This window comes from Xenopus laevis, chromosome 7L (genome assembly GCF_017654675.1).
Source record: "Xenopus laevis strain J_2021 chromosome 7L, Xenopus_laevis_v10.1, whole genome shotgun sequence".
NCBI lineage: Eukaryota > Metazoa > Chordata > Amphibia > Anura > Pipidae > Xenopus > Xenopus laevis.
The window spans coordinates 523,257-549,102 of NC_054383.1; the positions used below are offsets into that span (position 1 = coordinate 523,257).

Here is a 25,846-nt window from a genome sequence, read left to right on the forward strand (position 1 = left end):
AAGATAAACTTGATTATTTCAGAAACAATGCAGAATATTTAATTAACTGTATTTATATTTCAGTATGAGGAAGCTTATATTAAATTTTCATTTTCGCAATAGTTCCCCTTTAATGTTTTTCTCTATTTATTGTCTTTTTCAGTCTGTTTCCTGTTCATCTTCCAGTGCATCATTCAAACCACTGTCTGGTTGCTAATGTAAAGGGGATCCTAGCAACTACATAATAATATAATCTACAAAGACCAGTTGCAATTACCCTTAATATTCCAACGTCTGTATCATACTAAAGGTCATTTCCACGTGAATTGTCACTTTAAGTAGTTGCTTGTGGTCACATCATGGAGTCATGTAATTTAAGTATAATTAAAGGAGCAACGTTGACTAGTAACCCCTTATTAACAGCATATAGTTGTGAAATGCTTCAAATCAAACATCTGAGTTATTAAGAAACAGAAGTATTCTTCTTTTTCTTTTCAGAATGTCTATGCGTCCACTGGCTTAGTTAGTGATAGTTAGTTCTTGTTAGTTTCTATTTTATTTTACATATTACTTCATTCGGTATAATATGTCATTGTATTAATCTTCTTATTTTGCATACTATTTGTTATCATAATGATTTTTATGGTTTGTTGTGAAAACCAAAAAAAAATATTTCAAACAAAAAAAAAAAGAAGTAGCTTAGAAGTTAAGTCTGGCTAGGTACAAACTTTTCTGCCTTCTCTACCAGATACGCAAAATGCCTTAACCAACCAAGTAAAGACAATGCTTTTGATATGATATGTGATAAAAATATGTGTAACGGTCAGCTGGGGCAGAACAACAAATTCCATAATACTTCGTATATACTCGAGTATAAGCCGTCCCGAGTATAAGCCGAGGTACCTAATTTTACCTCCAAAAACTGGGAAAGCTTATTGACTCGAGTATAAGCCGAGGGTGAGAAATGCAGCAGCTTCTGGTAAGTTTCAATCAAAAAATTGAGGATTTCTGCTCCCATTGGAGGTGCCGGCGTCTCGTTTTTGGATGCCGGCGACCATTCATGGACCATTCTTGGAGACTATTCTTGGACGCCGGTGACTATTCTTAGACGCCGGCGACCGTTTTTGCGCTTGACTCGAGTATAAGACGAGGTAGAGTTTTTCAGCATATTTTGGGGGCTGAAAAACTCGGCTTATACTCGAGTATATACGGTATATTTTACTTTGCCTTCCTATTTAAGGAAAGATATTTCATTCTGAACATGTTGTATTGTAGCGTAAATGACACGTACAGTATATGGGCACATCAGTGTGATTTCCTTTATTGAGACATTTTACAAAAAGAATGAGACAAGATATGGGAAACAATCACAGTATTGAGGAAAGTTCTGGGATTTAGTTGGCAGCAATGGTGCTCTGGATCCAGGAGTTGTAGTTGCAGACCTTGGTGTAGACACCAGGATAGTTCCTCATGGCACAGCCATAGCCCCAGGACACCACACCTTGCAGTTGCCCATTACACACCACGGGGCCACCGGAGTCACCCTGGGGGGGAAAGAGAGACCGTTATAGATTATGAAATGCTGACAAGGAGAGAAGGAAAGAGACACAGCACCTTCCATTGCTTTACAAGAGAGACAGTTACATCCAGCATGAGAGTTTGACATGAAGTAGTTATGGGGTTTGGAGAGTTGCTGGAGACATGTGTGTTTGCTCTTGTTTTGGGGTTCTAAGATGCCATATTCCAGTATCAAGATTATTGGAATTATTAAGAACATAGAGCATAGGATACTATGTATCATTGAAAAGGATCGTGCACACATGCTGGAAAAGTGAGACACCCAGAAAATGTCTATTTAAAGCCTTTTTATCATGTGGATTTCAAGGGGAAAAGAAATGTGCACCAAGGCTCATGGGGAATCAGTACTGCACGGATGGGGAGACTTACCTGGCAGGAATCCTTGCCACCTTCCATGAAGCCAACACAGATCATGTTAGCGGTGATCTCCCCTGGGTAGGCACTGTTACACTGGGCATCAGTCAGGATGGGGGCATTCAGGCACTGCAGGAGGTCAGGATAATTGCCTAAAGGTAGGACACATTCATTAAAAGATGCACTGCTTTAGTTTTACTGCTCCCCTGTTTGTGAACGTTGTGTTGTAAGTGAGTTGCTGACTTACTGCCATTGCTGAGAGTGTTGCCCCAGCCAGAGATCAAGCAGCTGGTACCAGCGGCAGAACAACCGGAGGGCAGTGGCACGGTATTGACAGCGGCATTGAGGGAGGCAGGAGAGGAGAGCTTGATCAGCATAATGTCATTGTCCAAGGTCCAAGAGTTGTAGCCAGAATGTCTAATGACCTTTGAGGAGCTGATAAACTGCTCGGTTCCCTCACTCAGAGCGATGTTGTGTTCCCCCAGTCTGACCTGAATGCTCCTGCAAGGAAAGGGTTAATAGGAGGTTAAAGGTATTGATCAATATATTTATAGACAGAGAAGGACATGAGAACATGAATGTGCATCACAGAGCATTGAGGTTATTTCCAGATAAGGACTTTGTTTCCTTCAACCCCTCCATTGACAGTTGCTGCTAATATGTCTCCATAACTTTATTCATTCACTTCCATTGAACCCCAATATTCTAAATAGGTTGTGACACAATCACACAGAACTGAGCCAGAGAGGGAAGAGTTAATGGAAGAATCCATTCCTCTCAACGACTTTCTGAGGAACGTTTCTAAAGGTCTCCAGCCTTAAAGGGAATCTGAATGTTTCACTGAAGTCCATAATGTCCATGACTTACGCTTTGTAGCAGTGAGCAGCAGACACAACCCACTGGTTAGAGATCAGGGACCCCCCACAGAAATGGTACCCAGAGTTCAGGGAGACAATGTAGGGGACAGAGTTCTTGGCGCAGGTGGCGCCTCCTATGATCTTGTCATCATCAAAGGCAGCTGGGAAGAGAAGGAAAGTCTATGAATAAAAGAGGTTGGGTTGCATAGGGGTACTTCAAATAAAGGAATGGGTGCGGCTCACCAAAAGTCTTTGTTGGTTTAGTTCCACGGGTTATCCTGTGTTCGATATCCCAAATCAATGTATCAATAATGCAGTTGGTTGTGGAACAAACCCAAGGCAGCAAGTTGACTGCAATACTCTTTATTGGGAGGTAGAGTTACACAACATGTTTCGGGCGGAGCCCTTTGTCAAGTGTGTCACACACCCAATGAGTATTGCAGTCAACTTGCTGCCTTGGGTTTGTTCCACAACCAACTGCATTATTGTTGCATTGGGGTACAGCTGGTATTCAGATCTACTGTAATGTTCTCTTTAAATCTTATAATTGTTTTATAAAGTACCTACCTGTCTGTCTGTCCATCTATCTATCAGTCTGTCAGTCGGTCTAGCTTTCTATCTATCTATCTATCTATCTATCTATCTATCTATCTATCTATCTATCTATCTATCATATATCTGTCATCCATATGTCTATCTATCTATCAATCATTATCTATCTGTCTATTTATCTATCTACCAGAGGAGATGTTTTAAATGGACTAATAACTGTAATTATATAATTGTATAATTACATAGTTTATTGTTCCTGTATTGATTCTTTATATACTACAGTTTATTTGTATATATATATTTAATAGCATACTTGATTCCTAGTTTTTTTATTAAATATTGGGGAGGTTACATCTGAAGGTTCATCTGCTAAAAGTGTCTGTGACTTTGTGTGAGATTCTCTGGATGTACAATGTATAAATGGGGAAACAGGCCCATCTGTACCTCCAAGCTAATGTGGTATATTACAAACATTATAATGGCTCCAACTGGTAACTGGGCCCACCTTTACTCTGCATTAATGAATACTCCCGATTTTGACAGGGAAGCCCATGATCAGACTGTCCTTACAGGGATGAATGTCTTCCTATGCGGATGGTTAAATCTACATTCCTCTCCATTCAAGAATGTTTTTATCTTCCCCTCTCTTGGTAGGGAGTCTCCTTACAGTGAAGAAACTCTTTTTATGTTTATGTTCTTTTATCCCCTCACCAATAAATCATTTCTTGCCCCACCCTCTTACAGTAGGATTCAGTTTGTATTTCTACCAGTCTAATTGTCCCGACCCTTTTGGATTGAGGACTCACCAGCCGCTCCCAGCAGGACACACAGCAGAAGAAACTTCATGGTGGAGATCAGTAGCAGAAGTTGATGGTGATGGTGGAGAAACATTTGGTATTTATACTTTAACTTAAACAGATATTTTCATCCTCTTATTTTTCACCTTTGTTATTCCCAAAAATGGAAATATTTTCCAGCTGCCGTATTTAGAACATAAATGAGTATAAGCCTATCAGTGACCTTGTTGTAGATAGAGATAAAGGTGTTTCTTTGACAGCTGCTTCTAATTTTGTCCTTTCTATGGAGTTTATTTATGTTTTGCTGTTCAAACTCATAGAGTCACAGGAAACAACTGTGTTGTCCTGTTTTTAGCCTTGGGGAGGTCAATATATTTCTCAATTTAAAATGATAAAAGACTAATCCTGAAATAGAATCTTGGCAGACAACATTTGGCCACATAGTGTCAATTCTACAGAAGAAATTGTTATATAGTTAAGTTGGTTTGAAAAAAGTCCAACCCCTCCAAATGAAACCCAGTGCCCATACATGCACTCACACCGACCCATATATATATACTGTACTTTATAAATATATAATCCAAAAATACTTCCAGCACTCCACGCTGAATACCAAATGACCCGGGTGCTATCAGCTATACAAAAAAATCCTTGAAAAACAGATGCACACCGGGAACTTTTAACTATTAAAAATAATTACTTTGTAGGGTCTTGACAAAGGTCTTAGATGGAGACTGAAACGTTGGCCTGAACTATACTGTACATATTTACATGCACATTTCTCATATTTCAAATATATACACCAATATCTACAGTATACTAACTATAGAGTTTAGTATCACAATAGCCTTTGTATTATGTCTGTCCAAGAAATCATCCAAGTCCCTCTTATAGTCATTAACTGAATCATCACCCGGCAGTGCATTCCCCAACCTCACTGTCCTCCTCACTGTGATGAACCCCCTACTCTGTTCCTTTAAATGAAACTTCTTTTCCTCTAGTCTGAAGGGGAGGCCTCTGGTACGTGATTCTCTTTATGGGTAAAAAGGTCCCCTGCTATTTGTCTATAATGTCCTCTAATGTACTTGTAAAGTCTAATCATGTCCCCTCACAAGCGCCTTTTTTCCCCCAGAGAAAACAACCCCAACCTTGTCAGTCTCCCCTCATAATTTAACTCTTCCCTCCCTCTAACCAGTTTAGTTGCACTTAGTCTCTGCACTCTCTCCAGCTCATTTATATCCCTCTTAAGGACTGGAGTCCAAAACTGCCCCCATACTCCAGATGAGGCCTCACCAGGGACCTATAAAGAGACACAATTATGTTTCATCCCTTGAGTTAATGCCCTTTTTTATACAAGAACTTTATTTGCTTTAGTAGCCACAGAATGACACTGCCCAGAATTAGACAACGTGTTATCTACAAAGACCCCAAGATCCTTCTCATTTAAGGAAACTCCCAACACATTGCCATTTAGTGTATAACTTACATTTATATTATTTTTGCCAAAGTGCATAACCTGCATTTATCAACATTGAACCTCATTTTCCAGTTTGCTGCCCAGTTTTCCAGTTTAGACAAATCACTGTGCAAAGTGTCAGCATCCTGCATGGAACCTATAGTTCTGCACAATTTAGTCTCATCTGCACAAATAGAAACAGTACTTTCAATGGCACCTCCAGGTCATTAATAAACAAGTTGAAAAGCAAGGGACCTAGTACAGAGCCCTGCGGTACTCCACTAACAACACTGGTCCAATTAGATAATGTTCCATATACCACCACTCTTTGTAGTCTATCTTTTAGCCAGTTCTCTATCCAGGTACAAATACAAGTACAAATATTATGTTTCAAATTGATACCAAAAATGTTAGTGGCTTTGCTGGACTGATTCTCTGCAGTTTAACTACAGAAAGTAGCCTTCTGCAAAAGAAAAAACCCACCCGATATCAGAATAGAAAGAGTCAGTGATCTCCTGCCTGGAGTTGAACCAGGGACCTGCTGTTTCTGGGTTGTCTGAGTTACCACTGCTTTATGTGAGCAGACAGTTAAGGCCCCTGATATACACACTCCTGTGGGCCAGTGAAATTCTTCTTACTCTTGTTGTGAGGTGGCCGATTCCTCTATCGCTGGGCACCAGGATAAGAATCTTTGGGTTTGTGTGGTGTGCGGCTTCTCCAAAGCTCTTCTGGAAGACTTAAACAAACCATTGGATGAGTGAGAATAAAGTCAAAAACCTTCTTTTTTAAAAATCAAAATTAATTTCCTTTTTTTTTTTAAACATTCAAAATGAACTGATTTATGGAGAACTCGGCTTCAACTGAAAAAGACTTTTCCTTCTCATTCACACGATAGCCATGAACCTGATAATTGTCTAATAATTGTTGAAATCCTACCAAGGGGCCAGATTATTGGATTATTGGGTCATTTGCCCCTCTGCATTCATAGTTATATTGGGAGGGAACATTTAGTACTTTATGAGTGTTTAATCTAGAAATGTAACAATGAATATAAATGGATCGGGACTAAGAGCGGGTGTAATGCGCCTGCTGGAGAAGCCATACCTTCCCCCAAAAGTCTCATTAGATAATTATGTTCCTGGGGGGTGAGAATAATCAAGTAAGAGTTTAATGTGTGTATTGTATCTTTAAATAATTACTTGTGAGCTAAGGTTCAGCTTGTTTAATATTGAACATTGATGGTGTATTGATGGTCACCAACCACTGTCTCTTCTTTGCCTCAATAGAGATCAATAACCCAATAAAGATCTTACAGTGAAGGAGCCCAAGTGTTTCCTCCTCCAGTTATTCACAAGAATTGGATATTCAGCCATTTAATGTTAATTACTAGACTTCTTATACATTTTATATGATTAGTTAATACAATTCTACTGCCTCTTCCAGGCCTGGATTTGGGAATAGGCCACCAGGTCCCGGCCTAGGGCTGCGAGATGTTTAGGGGTGGCAAGCGGACACCTCTTACATCTAGACGCCTATCTATTAAAGCTCCAATTTTACAGGGAAAACGTTTTTTTAAAGGAAAACAAAAACCTCAGATATTTAGAGATTCATTATACAAAGCTGCTAAAAATCCAAATCTGAAAAAAGGGGCTTTTTATTTTATAATTAATATTTAACTGACACTGGAGCAAAAAGCTGGGGATTATGAAAACAAGGGACAGATCTCTGCATAGATATTAAAAAGGTGCTGCTGAACTTGAACAACATGTACAATCTAGCAAATGAATTGGCTATAAAGACATGTGGACATTGGATGTGATGTTCTAAAGAGCTGTTAGTATTGAGGAACAGACGCTGGTGCTGATTGTGAGGGTGGCGCTTTATGCTGATTTGCTCTATAAGCCCCAATATTGTTCAGGTGTCCAGGGAGGACTCAGTGGCTAAGGACATTCAGTTCACTGAAGGAGACTTGTGAATTCATCCTCCTTAGAGATGTGTGGGGAAAATATACATTTACACAGTAACATAGAAAGTTGGGTGGAAAAAAGACACACGTCCTTCAAGTTCAACCTTAATTCTATATATAACCTGCCTAACTGCCAGTTAATCCAAAAAACCCATCTGAAGTCTCTCCAATTTGCCTCAGAGGGGAAAAAATTCCTTTCTGACTCCAAAATGGACCAGTCCCTGGATGAACTTGTACTATGAGCTATCTCCCATATCCCTGTATTCCCTCACTTGCTAAACACCATCCAACCCCTTCTTATACCTATCTAATGTATCAGCCTGTACCCCTGATTCACTTCCCAGCTCTCCCTGTAACACCCCTTTCCCTCCTCTAATCTCATTGGCTCCCTCCTGTCTGCTGGGAGGAGCTACTGTTGAATAAAGCATCCAACCCTTCCTTGTACCTATCTAATGTATCAGCCTGTACCCCTGATTCACTTCCCAGCTCTCCCTGTAACACCCCTTTCCCTCCTCTAATCTCATTGGCTCCCTCCTGTCTGCTGGGAGGAGCTACTGTTGAATAAAGCATCCGACCCTTCCTTGTACCTATCTAATGTATCAGCCTGTACCCCTGATTCACTTCCCAGCTCTCCCTGTAACACCCCTTTCCCTCCTCTAATCTCATTGGCTCCCTCCTGTCTGCTGGGAGGAGCTATTGGCGAATAAAGCATCCGACCCTTCCTTATACCTATCTAATGTATCAGCCTGTACAATTCCACATCTTCACAGCTCTCCCTGTAACAATCCCTTCTGCATATTTCACCGGAACCTCCTTTCTTCTACTGGGAATAGACAACATCACTGGTTTGAATGTCTTTTTTCTCCCTTATCTACTGTTAATTTAAAATCCATCAGCAGATGGGAATTTTGTGTTTTGTGTGAGGCCATTGCATTCATGGATTGAGTATTTTCTTCCAGCTTTCCTTTGATATTGACTGACAAAAGAAAACAGCTTAGTGGGTTTGTTGATCACAAACTTGAATAAGAAAAAGCTAAAAGGCAAAGTATTGAACCAGAACATTGACAAAAAATGGAGAGCTATTTTGAGAAAGCTGGGAGAGTAGATCTTGATGTTCTACCTGAAGAGGTTGAATCTTCTGAGTCACCTTGTTCTTCATTATTTTGAGAATAGACATTACAGAGGAAACATCACACAATGAAGATATTTCTATGGAACCAGCAGATAATTCATCCTTAATGACAGCTGCTGAAGAAACTCAAGAAGAACCATGCGAGGGGACATCTTCACCCCCAAGTTCATTAAGGGTTTTTGAAAAGAAGAGTTTGGAGGCTGATCGACACTTTCTATTGATTGTTGAGGATGAAAAGCTGAACATTTTTTCAACGTTTCATGGTGTCAATCAAAACAAGGAGGCAGACTTCTCATTATCTGTCAGGCACTATCCTGACAACACTAGGTGTTTAAAACGGCCAAAAAGAGAATCTCTACCACAAGAGATAGCATTTTGCTATCGATATAGTGGAATTGGAAAGTTAACAAATGAAGAATGTAATGATACCTGTCACCCACACATAAAAAAACTGTATAATAAAAGTCTTTTTCAAATTTAACATGAAATCCAAAATTCTTTTTTTTATTAAAGTGTCCATAGCTGTTGTAAACACATTTAAAAATCTCAGCTGTCAATCAAATATCGCCTGCCCCTCCTCTATGTCTCAGTCAATTACTTTCACTTTCCATTCAGCACTTCCTACATGTCACTGCTCTCCCCACATTCCCCCAATCTCTTCACCATTTAATTGTGTAACCAGGACATGGGGATGGACATCAGCTCCCCCATTCTGCTGCACAAACAAGATTCTGAGATGATACAAGACTTGTGTCCCCACAATATGGCTCCTGTCTGCTTGTTATAATTATAATTCCTTGGGCAATCTTCGGAGCTTTCCGCGCATGCACAGTAGGCACAAATACCAGAATGGTCCCAACTGCCCATGTGCGGAACAGCTCCCTGCCGGCGCTCACTTCCACTGGGAACCAGAAGATACAGAAGATGGCGCCCGAGAGCTCCGCTGCACTACCCTAATACTCTGCATGAATATGACAAGGTACATGACACTTTTTCTACAGAGTTACTAAGGAGGGAGAAAGCAGTGAGGTGGCAATGGATGGAAGGGGATGGGGGTTTTTGATTAACGGGGGGTTTAGTTCTCCTGTAAGGTGACAGGTCCCCTTTAATAAAAGACATAATGTTAAGAATACCATTTCCATGTTCCAATGTTGTACGTTTAATAGGCCTGTTTGTTTCCCCCACATATTGGTAACCGCAACTACAACTTTCCACATAAATGACATTCCTTGTGTTGCAGGTCACACAACTTTTTACTTTAACTACTTCATTACTTTGTCTAATCACTATCACTGATCCTTCTTGCACATAATGAAAGACTAACTAACTTACTCACAGATAAATACGAGACATTTAGGAAAGTGTGAGATCTGTGGTCTATTTATTCCTTCCCAACTACAGGGACCAATTTTTTTGTTATAGATCTGTATCTGATCTGTAGTTTATATCCTTAGGGTTGTCCTTCAGTCGCTTTTACCCAGAACTGCCCTAGAATGACTTTCTATCTTCATATAGAAGTGTATGGATACATCAGCAATGTTCAGAGATATCTCCTTATGTGTGTTGTTTTCTTGATTCTTTAGCTAACAAATTGCATTGTGTTGAATAAAAACCAAAATATGGCAAATCATTACTTTATTATGTATTTATTGAGGAAAGTAAGGGATTTAGTTGGCAGCAATGGTGTTTTGGATCCAGGCGTTGTAGTTGCAGACCTTGGTGTAGACACCAGGATAGTTCCTCATGGCACAGCCATAGCCCCAGGACACCACACCCTGCAGTTGCCCATTGCACACCACGGGGCCACCGGAGTCACCCTGGGGAAAAAGATAGACCGTTATAGATTATGCTGAAAAATGTAAGAATAGAAGATATTTTGCTACATTGCATGATGGGACAATTATGTCCAGGATGAGCTTTTGACAAGTTCTTGGGTGTCTGATAAAGTTCTTGGAGACTTGCTGATATATATATTTAAGCCTGAGTGGCACATGCAGATTGCAGATTCCTATCTTAGAAGAAAATTTTCCTAACTGGACCTTTCATGGTTGATGGATGTTCCATGGTTGATGTCTACACAACATGAGCTCTTGTTAGTGGCTCTAAGCTGCCCTCTAATTGTCTGGTGACTGTTGCACAATACTTGCTTTTGCCTCTGTACTAATGAATGGGAATACTATGTATCTTTGGTAAAACCTTGGCGAGGCACAGCTTACTCTCAGCAGTATCTAAATAGTATTTGGGCAAATTCCTGTAGAATTTATTGGAATTATTAGAAACAAACACAACAGGACCCAGCACATATTTTACAAAAAAAACCCATAGAATTTCTTTCAATGACATTTTGACATTTCCCTCCATGGACTTCAACTGGGAGCCTCATGAGGGCCACCTTGTGACTCATGGGGAATCAGTACTACAGGGATGGGGAGACTTACCTGGCAGGAATCCTTGCCACCTTCCATGAAGCCAACACAGATCATGTTAGCGGTGATCTCCCCTGGGTAGGCACTGTTACACTGGGCATTAGTCAGGATGGGGGCATTCAGGCACTGCAGGAGGTCAGGATAATTGCCTAAAGGTAGGACACATTCATTAAAAGATGCACTGCTTTAGTCTTACTGCTCCCCTGTTTGTGAACGTTGTGTTGTAAGTGAGTTGCTGACTTACTGCCATTGCTGTGAGTGTTGCCCCAGCCAGAGATCAGGCAGCTGGTACCAGCGGCAGAACAACCGGAGGGCAGTGGCACGGTATTGACAGCGGCATTGAGGGAGGCAGGAGAGGAGAGCTTGATCAGCATAATGTCATTGTCCAAGGTATAAGAGTTGTAGCCAGAATGTCTAATGACCTTTGAGGAGCTGATAAACTGCTCGGTTCCCTCACTCAGAGCGATGTTGTGTTCCCCCAGTCTGACCTGAATGCTCCTGCAAGGAAAGGGTTAATAGGAGGTTACAGGTACAGATCAATATATTTATAGACAGAGAAGGACATGAGAACATAAATGTGCATCACAGAGCATTGAGGTTATTTCCAGATAAGGACTTTGTGTCCTTCAAGCCCTCCATTGACAGTTGCTGCTAATATTTCTTCTTAACTTCATTCACTTCCATAGAACCCCAGTATTCTAAATAGGATGTGACACAATCACATAGAACCAGAGAGAGAAGAGTTAATGGAAGTATCCATTCCTCTCAACGACTCTCTGAGGAACGTTTCTAAAGGTCTCCAACCTTAAAAGTCCATAATGTCCATGACTTACGCTTTGTAGCAGTGAGCGGCAGACACGACCCACTGGTTAGTGATCAGGGACCCCCCACAGAAATGGTACCCGGAGTTCAGGGAGACGATGTAGGGGACAGAGCTCTTGGCGCAGGTGGCGCCCCCTATGATCTTATCATCATCAAAGGCAGCTGGGAAGAGAAGGAAAGTCAATGAGTGGTGAGTCGGTCACAGGTACATGAATCGCTGGGTGGCACTGGCACAGCCTATAGTCTCATCTAGAATTTCATTCTGTTTCCCACATTTGTAATCACCTTATTTAATTTACTGTATAAGAAATCTGAATGTTCCACGTGAAAAAATGCACTTGCTGCAAAAATGACAATTGTAATGATACTCTATGGGCACAAAGTGTTTTGGGTTCCAGCCGTGCCAAGGCAAGTCTATGAGTAATTCCATCTGAGCAGACAGAAGCAGAGAGTGGTGCATCTCCATAGGGTATGAAGCAAGTGGTAGGACCTACAGATCTGCTTTCATAGGGCTGCTATGTCCATATGGACAATTCTCACTTTCAATAATCAAGCCTGGTGACTAGTTACAGCAATGAGAATTTTGAGAGAATTGAGTGGCAGCAAATACGTTTTAACCCAACTGTCACTTCAGTTTCACTTCAAGTAAGTTTTCTCAAGTATCTAAAGTATCTAAGGTATCTAGGAGCAACAAAGTGTTCTCCACCCATCTTACCCTAACATGCTGAGCCTCACTGCCCCTTCCAGAGTGAGTTGTTCCACAGTCTGGGAACCAATGTCTAGTCAGCCACCCATGCCTCAGGCCAGATCATGGAGACCCATTGAAAGATGAGTCTACAAAGCAATGCTGTCCTTGTCTGTCAGGATTTTCAAACCTTCCCACTTGATATCTGGATCATTTTCAGCCAGATGGTGAAATCTTTCCTCCCCACCAATGAATCACTCATACCCCTCTCTTGGTAGGGAATCCCATAACCTGACTGCCCTTACAGTAAAGAACCCCTTGCTATGCTGATGGTGAGATCTCCTTTCCTTCCCACCAATGAATCACTCATTCCCCTCTCTTGGTAGAGAATGCCATAACCTGACTGTCCTTTACAGTAAAGAACCCCTTCCTATGCTGATGGTGAGATCTCCTTTCCTTCCCACCAATGAATCACTCATTCCCCTCTCTTGGTAGAGAATCCATAACCTGACTGCCCTTATAGTAATGAACCCCTTCTATACAAATGATGACATTTCTTTTACACCCCTACTAATGAATTGCCCAGCAGTAATATCATTTGCAGTGTATTTGCCAGTAAAAAGGTTGTTCATTTCTAGTAGGCTGAGGACTCACCAGCCGCTCCCAGCAGGACACAGAGCAAAAGAAACTTCATGGTGGAGATCAGTAGCAGTTTGTGAGGTGGTGATGGTGGAGAAGAGAGTTGTATTTATATGTGAGACAGACCATATCAATTTTTCCTTTTACTTATCATGTGTGTTTTTCCCCAACATGGAAATTTGTCCCAGCTGCCACATATAGAACATAAATATCCTATCAGTGACCTTGTTCTGCTTATGGAATCTGTATGGATGGAGTGGGCTCATTGCCATCTGCGATACATTTAATTGGTTCTATGGAGATTATTTCTGTTTTGCACCTTACAGACTTGTGTGATCCCACAAAACACACGGTTGTTTGTAACTGATTTTATTTGTAGCTATTGGAAGGGTCAGGTTTACATCGCCATTAAACTGAATTAAAAGAAAAGTCTAATCATGTCCCCTCACAACCCCAACCTTGTCAGTCTCCCCTCATAATTTAACTCTTCCCTCCCTCTAACCAGTTTAGTTGCACTTAGTCTCTGCACTCTCTCCAGCTCATTTATATCCCTCTTAAGGACTGGAGTCCAAAACTGCCCCCATACTCCAGATGAGGCCTCACCAGGGACCTATAAAGAGACACAATTATGTTTCATCCCTTGAGTTAATGCCCTTTTTTATACAAGAACTTTATTTGCTTTAGTGGCCACAGAATGACACTGCCCAGAATTAGACAACGTGTTATCTATAAAGACCCCAAGATCCTTCTCATTTAAGGAAACTCCCAACACACTGCCATTTAGTGTATAACTTGCATTTATATTATTTTGCCAAAGTGCATAACCTGCATTTATCAACATTGAACCTCATTTTCCAGTTTGCTGCCCAGTTTTCCAGTTTAGACAAATCACTGTGCAAAGTGGCAGCATCCTGCATGGAACCTATAGTTCTGCACAATTTAGTCTCATCTGCACAAATAGAAACAGTACTTTCAATGGCCACCTCCAGGTCATTAATAAACAAGTTGAAAAGCAAGGGACCTAGTACAGAGCCCTGCGGTACTCCACTAACAACACTGGTCCAATTAGAAAATGTTCCATTTACCACCACTCTTTGTAGTCTATCTTTGTAGCCTTACGCATAAAACCATGCTGGCACACACTCATAGTATTATGATTTGCTATGAAGTCCAGTATCTTACCCTTTATTAACCCTTCGAAAAGCTTTCCTACCACTGACGTCAGACTAACTGGCCTATAGTTTTGAGGCTGAGAACGGGATCCTTTTTTGAATAGTGGCACCACATTAGCAATTCGCCAGTCTCTCGGCTCTGTGCCAGATCTCAATGAATCCTGAAAAATTAAGTAAAGAGGTTTGGCAATCACAGAGCTAAGCTCGCTAATTACCCTGGGATGAATACCATCTGGCCCCGAACCTTTGTTAATCTTAACATGTTCTAGTCTCTTTTGAATTTCCTCATGTGTGAACCATGCATCATTAGTTGTATTACTAGAATTGGGACTGTTAATAAGGAAACCTTCACTTACTGGTTCCTCATTTGTGTAGACAGATGAAAAATACGAGTTCAGAATCTGCGCTTTTATTTTGTTTTCATCAACCAGCTGACTCCCCTCTGATAGTAAGGGTCCCACCCATTCCTGCTTCATCTTTTTTACTATTAACATATTTAAAAAATAATTTGGGATTTTTTTTACTGCTTGCTGCAATATCCTTTTCTATAGCAATTTTAGTTTGCCTTATAGCTTCATTGCATGATTTATTGGCCTCCTTGTACCTTATAAATGTTTCGGCTGTACCAGATAACTTGAAAGCCTTAAAAGCAGGTCTTTTCTTACCCACCTCAACACCAACGCTTCTATTGAACCAAAAAGGTTTTGCTTTGCAACGACGTTCCTTGCTTACAAGTGGAATATACTGACAAGTAGATTTATTATAAAGACTTTTTTTGTTCTGTGTTTAACCCTGTGAAAAGCATTTCCCACTTAATATGTTGCAGAGATGCCCTTATACTGTCACAGTTTGCACGTCTGAAATGTAGTGTTTTAGTTACTCCCTTATAGAATTGCTTCTGCAACAGAATCTCAAAGGAGACCATGTTATGATCACTATTCCCTAAATGCCCCTCACCCACACAAATGTTAGAGATGAGTTCAGTATTGTTAGTTATTACAAGGTACAAAAGAGAGTTATTCCTAGTAGGTTCTTGAACGAGCTGGAATAAAAAGTTGTCATTCAGCATATTTACAAACCTACTAGCTTTTTCTGTCTTAGCAACCCCATTACCCAGTCAATGTCTGGATAATTGAAGTCACCCATAGCAACAACGTGACCCAGCTGTGAAGCCGCTTGTATCTGCAAGAGTAGCTGGGCTTCATACTCGACACTTATACCAGGTGGTTTTATAACATACACCAATGAGAATTCTTTTTGTTACCTTTTGCCCAGTCAAAATCTCTACCCAGAGGGATTCTACACCCTCACCAGTGGCAGCTATTGTTATTTCTTTAGCGCATGGCTTTAATTCAGGCTTTACATACAAACACACTCCTCCACCCGCTATTTAATCCCTCTGTCCCTCCTAAAAAGGGTGTAACCATTTAAATTCACAATCCAGTCACATGTTTCATCCCACCAGGTCTCAGTGATACCAATTATATCATAATGTTTAGAGCAATTAATTCCAGGTCTCCCATTTTACCTGACAAACTCCGTGCATTTGCAGCATACAGCCGAGGTTACTACTTCTACTTGCTCTGTGCTGCTGTCACTTACTGAGCTTAGGGAGCCACTCACAATATACAGTACACATAGAATAGAAATGTCACAATATAAGGCTGATTAGTAATTAATACTAGTGATGGGCGAATTTGCGCCGTTTTGCTTCGCCGAAAAATTTGCAAATTTTACGCGAAATTCGCGAAACGGTGAAAAATTCGCAAAATGGCGCCGGCGTCTCATTTTTGACACCGGCGCCCGTTTTTGACGCCGGCGCCCGTTTTTTCGACGCCGGCGCCCGTTTTTTCGGAAATTTTTTTTTGACGCCGGCGAATTTTTGACGCGGGCGTTTCGCGAATTTATTCGCAGGGGCATTTCATGAATTTATTCGCTGACGGTGAATCGCGCAAATTCGCCACAAATTCGCCGCGAATTTGCGCCTGGCGAATAAATTCACCCATCACTAATTAATACACATAATTACTACATGGCAGCACAGAAACCAGTGCAATTAGCATCAGAATTGAATAATCAGCAAACCTGTAGCATCAGCTTATATTACAGCCAGGGAAGCTCATTTTCTGCTGGATAATTAGTGACGAGCCTAAGCTTAGCTTCTCAACAGCCAATCAGAGCCCACTGAGCATGTGAGTGTCACAGACACTTTCCAAGATGGTGACCCCCTGTGACAAGTTTGAAGTCCTGGATCATTGCTGCTATTGACAAGCTCAAACTTTAGTCTCCTGCAATAAGTTCACTATATAAAATAGGAAATTTTTTTAGCTACATTCATTTTTAGGGTTTAGTTCCCCTTTTAAACACTAAGGATTATTGAGCACAAGGTAAAATAGTGATTTAATGTCACATTTGGCAACAGACACAGCAGCACACGAGCTCCAGCAAAGTCAGTGTTGGACCCTGAGTCATTGAATTCTCACTTGAGAAAGAAATAGAGGGAGTGTACCCCAGTACCCCAGTACCCCAGTACCCCAGCTCCTTCTCCATCAAGGATTTGCCTAACCTAAGTCATTAATAAACAAGTTAAATAAAAGTGGCCCCAATACCGAGCCCTGAGGGACCCCACTAAGAACCTTACTCCAAGTAGAGAAAGTTCCCTCAGTAGTCCAGTTACACAGTCGTATTGATAATGTTGATAAATGCAATAAGGTGTACTTAAAGGGGAAGCTCACATGAAGTATCATTTTTAGCAATTTTTCCATTGGCCTAGTTTTTAATTATTTTCTTTTCCAGCTTTCCTATAGGGGTCACTGACCCATTCAGCCAAAAACAAATTGCTCCGTGATAGTTATAATTTTATTATTACTGAAACTTTTTATTGCTTATCTTTATATTCAGGGCGTCTCCTTTTTATTTTCCAGACGCTCAAACTCCAAACTAGGGAGCAGCTGAACAAGAAACAAATGAATGAAAAAAAAAACCTAAAATAAAATCACTCTCTGCATCATACTAGTTCATTTAAATGTGTAGCCCTTTAATTGAGAAGGATTTGGGGGGATTTGTGGATAACAAGCTGTGTCCCTGTAGGCAGTGTAAATAACATACAAACACATATACATTACACATTATAGGCAGATATTGGGAGATAGAACAAGAACAAGGATCCAGACCCCCCTCCCCTTCAGACTAGAGGAACAGAACTTCAGTTTGAAGCAGAGTAAAGTCTAAACAACAAGAGCTTACTAGTGGCCCATGTTGGCTAAACGGTATTTACAATCCATTAGTAAACAATCCATTAAAGACATAGAAAATACAGGTTTAATGGTAATATACCAAGGGGTTGTGTAAAATTTATACTAAATACTTGTAATGTTTGTTATAAATAGGATATAAGTCAAGTAAAATGAGAAGCTGAAATGTTGTTGCCCATAAGTCACTACAAACTAGATGAAAAAACACCCCCAACATTAATTCATCCCCAGAAAAACTGGACAGGTGATCATGTATCTTCAATGTGCTGCAACTCCCCCAGTAATTTCCCTAGAGCAACTGCTGCCCCCTAGTGTGGGGTTTGTGCTATTACCCCAGGAGTCCTGTCCTACTGACACTCAATACAATGGGGGTGAGAGGGGCCCTAGTGTAATGTCCCCTATAATATCTGAAGTCTCAGGGAGAGGTAATGGGGTATTTGCAGGTGTGATACAGACAGACCAGACTTGTGTAATGTTACTGATTCTCTTTATATCTCCAAGGCTGCCGGGAGTCTGACGGACATGGGAACTCCCAGGTGTTAATCTGCCCCATTCCCTCTGCACGTCTCACTCACACTCTGCCCTCGACAATAACAAACAAGACAAAAATATGAGGATGCGGAACAGCACCCAGACTTCTACAGAGGCAAAACAAGAGCAAAGCTGCAATGTCTGTAATGAGGGGTCTCAAATATACCCCCCAAATTCACAAGAACTGTCTCTTCTCCAGTGTAACCAATCCCAACTTGTCTTTCCCCATAACTGATCCCTTCCATTCCCTTTATCAGCTTAGTCGCTCTTCTCTGTACTTTCTCTATTTCATTACTGTCCCTTAAATATTTATATTTAGTGATCATATCCCCTTATATATTTATATATAGTGATCATATCCCCTTATATATTTATATATAGTGATCATACCCCCTTATATATTTATATATAGTGATCATATCTCCTTATATATTTATATATAGTGATCATATCCCCTTATATATTTATATATAGTGATCATATCCCCTTATATATTTATATAGTATCATATCCCATATATATATTAGTGATCATATCCCCCTTATATATTTATATATAGTGATCATATCCCCTTATATATTTATATATAGTGATCATATCCCCCTTATATATTTATATATAGTGATCATATCCCCTTATATATTTATATATAGTGATCATATCCCCTTATATATTTATATATAGTGATCATATCCCCTTATATATTTATATATAGTGATCATATCCCTTATATATTTATATATAGTGATCATATCCCCTTATATATTTATATATAGTGATCATATCCCCTTTATATTTATATATATAGTGATCATATCCCCCTTATATATTTATATATAGTGATCATATCCCCTTATATATTTAATATATAGTGATCATATCCCCTTATATATTTATATATAGTGATCATATCCCCTTATATATTTATATATAGTGATCATATCCCCTTATATATTTATATATATAGTGATCATATCCCCTTATATATTTATATATAGTGATCATATCCCCCTTATATATTTATATATAGTGATCATATCCCCTTATATATTTATATATAGTGATCATATCCCCTTATATATTTATATATAGTGATCATATCCCCTTATATATTTATATATAGTGATCATATCCCCTTATATATTTATATATAGTGATCATATCCCCTTATATATTTATATATAGTGATCATATCCCCTTATATATTTATATATAGTGATCATATCCCCTTATATATTTATATATAGTGATCATATCCCTTATATATTTATATATAGTGATTATATCCCCTTATATATTTATATAAAGTGATCATATCTCCTTATATATTTATATATAGTGATCATATCCCCTTATATATTTATATATAGTGATCATATCCCCTTATATATTTATATATAGTGATTATATCCCCTTATATATTTATATAAAGTGATCATATCCCCTTATATATTAATATATAGTGATCATATCCCCTTAACTGTCTCTTCTCCAGTGTAACCAATCCCAACTCTTTCCTAATAACTGATCCCTTTATCAGTTTAGTTGCTCTTCTCTGTACTTTGGTTGCTCTCTGTGGGTTTGGTGCCAGGCGCTGCGGTGCCCTCTGTTACTGTGGATACTCGCAGCACAGAAATAAGTGGCAGAATCTTCCACGTTCCCTTTCTTCAGAATCAGAGTTGAATTCAGGACAAATTTTCTATCGGTCCCCCAGTTGTCTTTATAGTCACTTTCCAGATCTTCAGAGCCAACATTTAGTGAGTGGAGCATGAGCTTCAGTCCCTGGTCCGGTTTCTGTTGGTACCAGAACATGTTATAGTAGCTGCTGTCATCATGTTCACAGTAAAGTTCTGCAGCTTCCCCCGACTTGATAATCAGAAGCTTCTGGACTTGAGTCACTTTCACCCCATAGTTGGGACCTTTAGGGGAGACAAAAACCAGAGATGATTCCCAGACCTTTCCCAATGAATTGTCGCCTATAATTTACTATAATCCATTATTAATCTAATATTAATCTATTATAATCCCACCCATGTGTCATATTCACTCCTAAAATCCAGCACCCCCCACCCAACCCAAATCCATTAAGACTCCTCCAGTTCTCCTGAGCTCTTGTCCCTCCCGTGTCCCCAAAAAACAAGTCCAACCCAGTTCTCCTGAGACTGAACCCCACTAGTATGTCCCCAATCCCCAAATGTCTCGCTCTTACCTACGAGGAGGCTCAGTAGCAGCAACACAGTCAGGTAACCCCCCATGTCATACAGTAAGGCTGGTGCCCCCCAAACAATAGAAGCGAAATGTTTGTTGTGTCTGAATCCGGACACAGCCCCCCCCCTACACAGAAGCAGAATTCATTTACAGACACATGTTTGGGAGGTTTCTCAATACCCCCCCCCCCCGGTGCTCTGCTGATTCTTATATACAGGAAAGCTCTGGTTTCCGCTCCCCCCCCCAGAGGCAGGTGCAGAGTTTCCTTTATGTGTCGGCACCACCCCTGTTGTACTGGGCCCATTATTGTATATTGTGGGGTTCAAGGCCTGGACTCAGTTTTATTCATAGGAAGTGGTGAAATCTTTCCATGGATTTTTTATAGCAGTGACTGCCCTTACGCTCAGCGGCTACCCCCCCCCAATACTAGGGGCCCCACCAGGAAGTGCTGTTTCCTGTTTGTGTTTCTTTATTTACTTACATTGCTCTAATCTGATTTCATTCTGTAAAGAATCCGACACCCCAAACGCTGCTCATATATATTCTAAATATTGGCACAAGAAAATGTATCCAACAACAATATAATGGGGGGCCCTTATAAATAGTCAGGGGCCACATGTGAGTTGTTGAAATCTCACCCATCACTGTTTTTACAGTAGTACCCCCTACTGTAAATGATAAGGATATTAGAAGTCACTGAGGGGTTGTTCTGTGACCATATAAAGGCACAAGGCTGCAGGCTGAGTTATACAGAGAACTCTGAGTATCACTCATGTATTATAAGGGATAATGTACCCCCTACTGTAAATGATAAGGATATTAGAAGTCACTGAGGGGTTGTTCTGTGACCATATAAAGGCACAAGGCTGCAGGCTGAGTTATACAGGGAACTCTGAGTATCACTCGTGTATTATAAGGGAGAATGTACCCCCTACTGTAAATGATAAGGATATTAGAAGTCACTGAGGGGTTGTTCTGTCACCATATAAAGACACAAGGCTGCAGGCTGAGTTATACAGGGAACTCTGAGTATCACTCATGTATTATAAGGGATAATGTACCCCCTACTGTAAATGATAAGGATATTAGAAGTCACTGAGGGGTTGTTCTGTGACCATATAAAGACACAAGGCTGCAGGCTGAGTTATACAGGGAACTCTGAGAAATTTAAGGCAAACAAGAAATGTACAACAATATATGAAATAATAAAATATCTCTGTAAATGAACAGAATCTGACAGGTCTGTACCAACTTGCATTTATGAGGGGTGGAAAGGGCCAGGGGCACTTAGTTGATTAACCCATCATTTCCTAGCCTGGACTCTCCTTGCTGCCCGGTGGTACATCTCTAGCTGTGCCAGGCCGTGGGTTTGGTGGCAGGTGTTACTAGAATGTCAGTGACTGTGTAAACTCGCTGCACAGAAATACGTGGCAGAATCTTCCACCTTCCCCTTCTTCAGCCTCAGACTGGAGTTCATCGCCCCTATTCTTTCTGCCTCCCACTCGGCCTCATATTGACTCTCCATCTCTACAGAAGCTGAATTTCTCGAGAGCATCATGAGCTTCAGCTCCTTCCCGGGCACTTGTTGGTACCAGTACATGTAGTCAAAGTTCTTGTTATCTTGGTGGCACTGAATCTCTGCACTTTCCCCAGGTTTGATGAGTAGAAACTTCGGGGATTGAGTGACATTTGCCCCAGAATATTGACCTGCAGACAGAGGGGGTGATTAAAGAACATTATCCATAATAACAATGATAGAGCTGCCCATGTCTCACCTTAAAGCCTCCCACTATCTTCTGCCCATGTCTACACCATTGTGTTTCCATAATCCTGTCCTTCAGCCAACGCTCTTGTTCCACCTTAATCCCAATGTTATTAATAGGGAATAAAGATAAATATATAGAAAGGCCAGTGATCCCAATGTTATTAATAAGGAATAAAGATAAATATATAGGAAGGTCAGTGATCCCAGTGTTATTAATAGGGAATAAAGATAAATATATAGAAAGGCCGGTATATTTTCCAGAAAAGGTGGCAACCCTAGTCCCTGAGACTCGCTCTTACCTTTGGCAAAGTTCCCAATCAGAAGCACCATGAGGAATCTCTCCATCTCTCATGCCTGGAACAGACCAATATTTATATTTTTATTATATAAAACAGGACTCATCTATAGAAACATATTTCTGAGTGCCTGATACCTCCAGGAACCTCCTTTGGATAATTCTCTCCCCACCTGTCTCTGCTTGTTCTACTGATTGTTATACACAGGAAAGATCTGGTTTACGCCCCCCCCCCGCCTTGATAGTCACAGCCTGTCCCACATATATCAGTAGCATTTAGTTCTGCAGGTTTTGCTTTATTCAGAACAACAGATCTCAGAGCTGGGGAACCAAGAGAAGCCCTTATCCGGGAAGAGGCTGTAGATGAGCTGAACCAGCCCCTAACTGGGTCCATCCCTTGTGTAGGAGCCACAGTCAGAAGAGCAGACTGGACCCTGGCTACAGAACTCCAGGTTGGGCTGCCCTGACAACAGAACTTTGCAGTGGTACCAGAAAGATCAGGACCAAGGCAATGGGTTAATCTCACATTGTAGCCATTTCAGGTTGACCCCTAGGCCCATTTCTGTACCTTTACTCCTGACACATTGAATCTTTAGGGAAGGGGCCCCTACGGAAGCTACTGACCTCTCAGCACATTTCCTACCCAGTCAATATTATTTAACTGCTGGGTCTGAGCTCTAGGTTGGGCCCCTTCAGGTTGCCTAAGGGTTGGTGCTAAGATTCAGGTTTTGTGTTGCCTCCATCCCTGGGCTTGGTGGCTGTGGATACTGGCAGCACAGAAATACTCAGCTGAGTCACTACTCCCTGCAGCCTTCAGGCTCAGGTTGAAAGTGAAAATATCAGGTCTGTTCAGTGTCCAGGACTGAAATCCTTCTTCCATTTCCCCAGAATTAGGACCTGAGGAATAGACCATGAGCTTCAGCCCCTGCCCAGTCTTCTGCTGATACCAGAGCATTGCCATGGAGTTGCTGTGATTATGTTTACAGTAAAGGTCCACTGGCCCCCCAGCAGGGACCACTATCAACTTGTGCTCCTGAAACACACTCTCCATATTACTCTGACCTGAAAGAAACAGAGAGAGAGAGAGAGAAGCACATGGTTTATTCTATTGCCTAATACTGCTGGGAATTAACTCAGCTGATGGGTTACCTGTCCTGCTTAATTAAAGCTGAAGACTTTGTACAGCACAATTTTGGTCGTGCAACTTTAGGAGTAGATTTCGACCCCAATCATCAAACATTTGCCTCCTACGCCCAATCCTTTCTCAGAGACCTGAAGCCCACCCTCTGGCTCAGTGATCTTCCCTTTAGTATTGGGGTCTGCCTGGTCCAAGGTTAGGGTTAGGGCCCATTCCCAGGCTTCTTTATCACTCACATGGGAGAGCGAGAGCCCCCATAATGATCACAAAGCCCCCAGCATGCATTTCTCTTTCTGCTGTTCCTTCTAGAGCAGATGCAATAATTGTGTAGATATGTCCCTTTAGTCTGGTGGGGGTTGGATTATGTACAAATATGGACCCCTTGCACCCCCTCCCTGTTTCCTGGTGTCTCTGTTCCCTCTGCTGTCAGTGAACTGCTCTGGGCAGGAAGTGGTTTTGGGCAAACGCCTCATTTCCTGTTTCCAACTTCCCCCGGGGACCCATCTTAACACTATACACAGCATTTTATTTACATGAAATTACAGAAACTCCAAAAACTAATGTCAACAAACAAAAGTTTTGTCAGGACAAATTAATTATGTAACTGACATATGGACAGTATATTTTTTGTTTTTGCTTTGAACACAAATGGACACATTTTATTATATAAAACTGATTTTGTAACTAAAGAAGAATTATTTGTGTTACTACAAAATAACATTTGTTTGGACAAAATGTAACTATAGAATCACATAATTAATTTGGTTTTTACAAGATAATTTCTTAACCACAAAAATTTTCACTCTCAGAAATTCTTTTTCACTTACAAAATGAATTAGAGTGTGTGGAGTATAAGTTTCTCCTGGTAGACTATGCCATTAACTTCACAAAAGGAATTGTAAGTGTTTTTAGTGTTACACAATGGACTGATACAAACAACACGATTAAACTTCAAAATATTGTATGACGAACAACAACTCTTGTTAAAAGAACCCTATTCTTAGTCTCCAATAGTCTCCCAACATTAATGTCCCCCTTGTGGGAGACAAAGAATCAGAGAATGAACAGATGGATAAAGAGGGGCAGAAGGGGAGACATAGAGACAGAAGTGAGGTAAGAAGGAAACAATAGAGACAATAATTAAGATTAATGAAGGGTTGGACATGGAGCCACTTGCTGGTGGGGATCCAGTGGGCCCAACTCTCATGACTGAGGACTAAGGAACATTCACAGGACCCTAAAGGCTGGATTTATTAATAGAGATTATTATGATGCTGTAAATACATTTTGCTCAGCGCTGTGTGATGCTCTGCAGCCCATTGTGTATTGGATCTCTATTGGGACAGAATATGAATTCCCTTGGGAAAATGCAGAATAAAGTCACATGGCAGCCCCTAAAGTTTACTTTGTGCTCAATCCCAAGGCCTCTGGCACCCTCAGCCCTACAGCTCCGGTTCTATCACTGGGCGACAGCTCCCCCTGCTGGTCTGGGCAAGGCCATTCTGTGGGTCTGAGGGTTTTGTACACTGACTTTCTCCCATGTTAGTGACTGTGATCACTCGCAGCACAGAAATACACGGCCGAGTGCTCAGCCCCCACTTGAGAAATACTCAGATCAGATTTCTGGGTATCGGGCCGTTCCATGCTCCATTCTTTGAAGCCCTCCTCCATGTTCCCAGGCTTTGTGTCAGATGAAAGGACCATAAGCTTCAGGCCTTGGCCCAGTTTCTGTTGGTACCAGAACATAGCGTAGTAGCTCGGCCCAGTGTGACTGCATTGAACCTTCACAGAACTTCCCAATGTAACCGCTAAGAACTTTTGGTCTTGAATGACCTTCACCTGTTGGGCTGAACCTGTAAAGGACAGAGGGAATGTGAGGGGGCAGGAGGGGCAGTGTTCTATATCTACATCTTTTTTTTTATTTAAACCTGAGTGTTTTTATAAATACTTTATAAATAAGTATTAAAGGTTCTCAGAGATCAATTTGGATTTTAACCCATTGTAACCCATTGCATTTCTCCATAACATCCTGCACTAATATTTTAATATGGAAACCCCCAACTAACTCCTATAAGCCCCATTCTTATGCCCATGACTTACAAAGGAAACCATCCAGCACCAAGAGGAATATGATGGACCTCGCTCTTCCACTCAGTACCTGGCAGTCCATTACCTGGAAGAAAATGGCAATATGGCAGTTTCCTTATAAATGTCACCCAACAATCCCCCATTTGGTTAAA

At 40.8% G+C, this 25,846-nt stretch overlaps 5 protein-coding genes and 1 gene segment (V, D, J or C); all 6 read right to left on the reverse strand.

Annotated features, from left to right (window-relative positions):
- The window catches only part of LOC443731 (TCR VDJC BV5 BJ1), a 188,089-nt gene extending 167,532 nt beyond the window's left edge, over positions 1-20,557 (reverse strand). Inside the window, 2 exon segments of the mRNA NM_001091843.1 lie at positions 19,822-20,119; positions 20,410-20,557. Coding sequence (NP_001085312.1) covers positions 19,822-20,119; positions 20,410-20,455 — 344 coding nt within the window. The 5' untranslated portion in view covers positions 20,456-20,557.
- Positions 1,285-4,227, reverse strand: LOC108695979 (trypsin). Its single transcript, XM_018224936.2, has 5 exons — positions 4,127-4,227; positions 2,779-2,929; positions 2,159-2,412; positions 1,927-2,063; positions 1,285-1,523 (listed from the first exon to the last, which is right to left on the reverse strand). Exons 1-5 carry the CDS (start codon positions 4,209-4,211, stop codon positions 1,374-1,376), a joined length of 777 nt encoding a protein of 258 aa, XP_018080425.1. The 5' UTR covers positions 4,212-4,227; the 3' UTR covers positions 1,285-1,373.
- MGC64344 (Trypsin) lies at positions 10,306-13,326 on the reverse strand. Its single transcript, NM_001086301.1, is given in 5 exon segments — positions 10,306-10,488; positions 11,110-11,246; positions 11,342-11,595; positions 11,931-12,081; positions 13,259-13,326. Coding segments are annotated over 5 exon segments (732 nt in total). The 5' UTR covers positions 13,299-13,326; the 3' UTR covers positions 10,306-10,338.
- A 957-nt stretch (positions 20,558-21,514) lies between the features above and the next one.
- Positions 21,515-22,681, reverse strand: LOC121395796. The segment is given in 2 exon segments: positions 21,515-22,115; positions 22,473-22,681. Coding segments are annotated over 2 exon segments (360 nt in total).
- A 554-nt stretch (positions 22,682-23,235) lies between these two features.
- LOC443734 (TCR VDJ BV7 BJ7) lies at positions 23,236-23,876 on the reverse strand (the record flags this gene model as incomplete). The annotated part of the gene is given in 3 exon segments (NM_001091844.1): positions 23,236-23,242; positions 23,244-23,530; positions 23,843-23,876. Coding segments are annotated over 3 exon segments (316 nt in total), but the record flags the coding sequence as incomplete, so codon positions are not given.
- A 983-nt stretch (positions 23,877-24,859) lies between these two features.
- Positions 24,860-25,845, reverse strand: LOC779058 (T cell receptor beta variable 10-1). Its single transcript, XM_041570079.1, has 2 exons — positions 25,707-25,845; positions 24,860-25,459 (listed from the first exon to the last, which is right to left on the reverse strand). The coding sequence occupies exons 1-2, from the start codon at positions 25,774-25,776 to the stop codon at positions 25,149-25,151; spliced, it is 381 nt and encodes a 126-aa protein (XP_041426013.1). The 5' UTR covers positions 25,777-25,845; the 3' UTR covers positions 24,860-25,148.
- Between the last annotated feature and the right edge of the window lies 1 nt (position 25,846).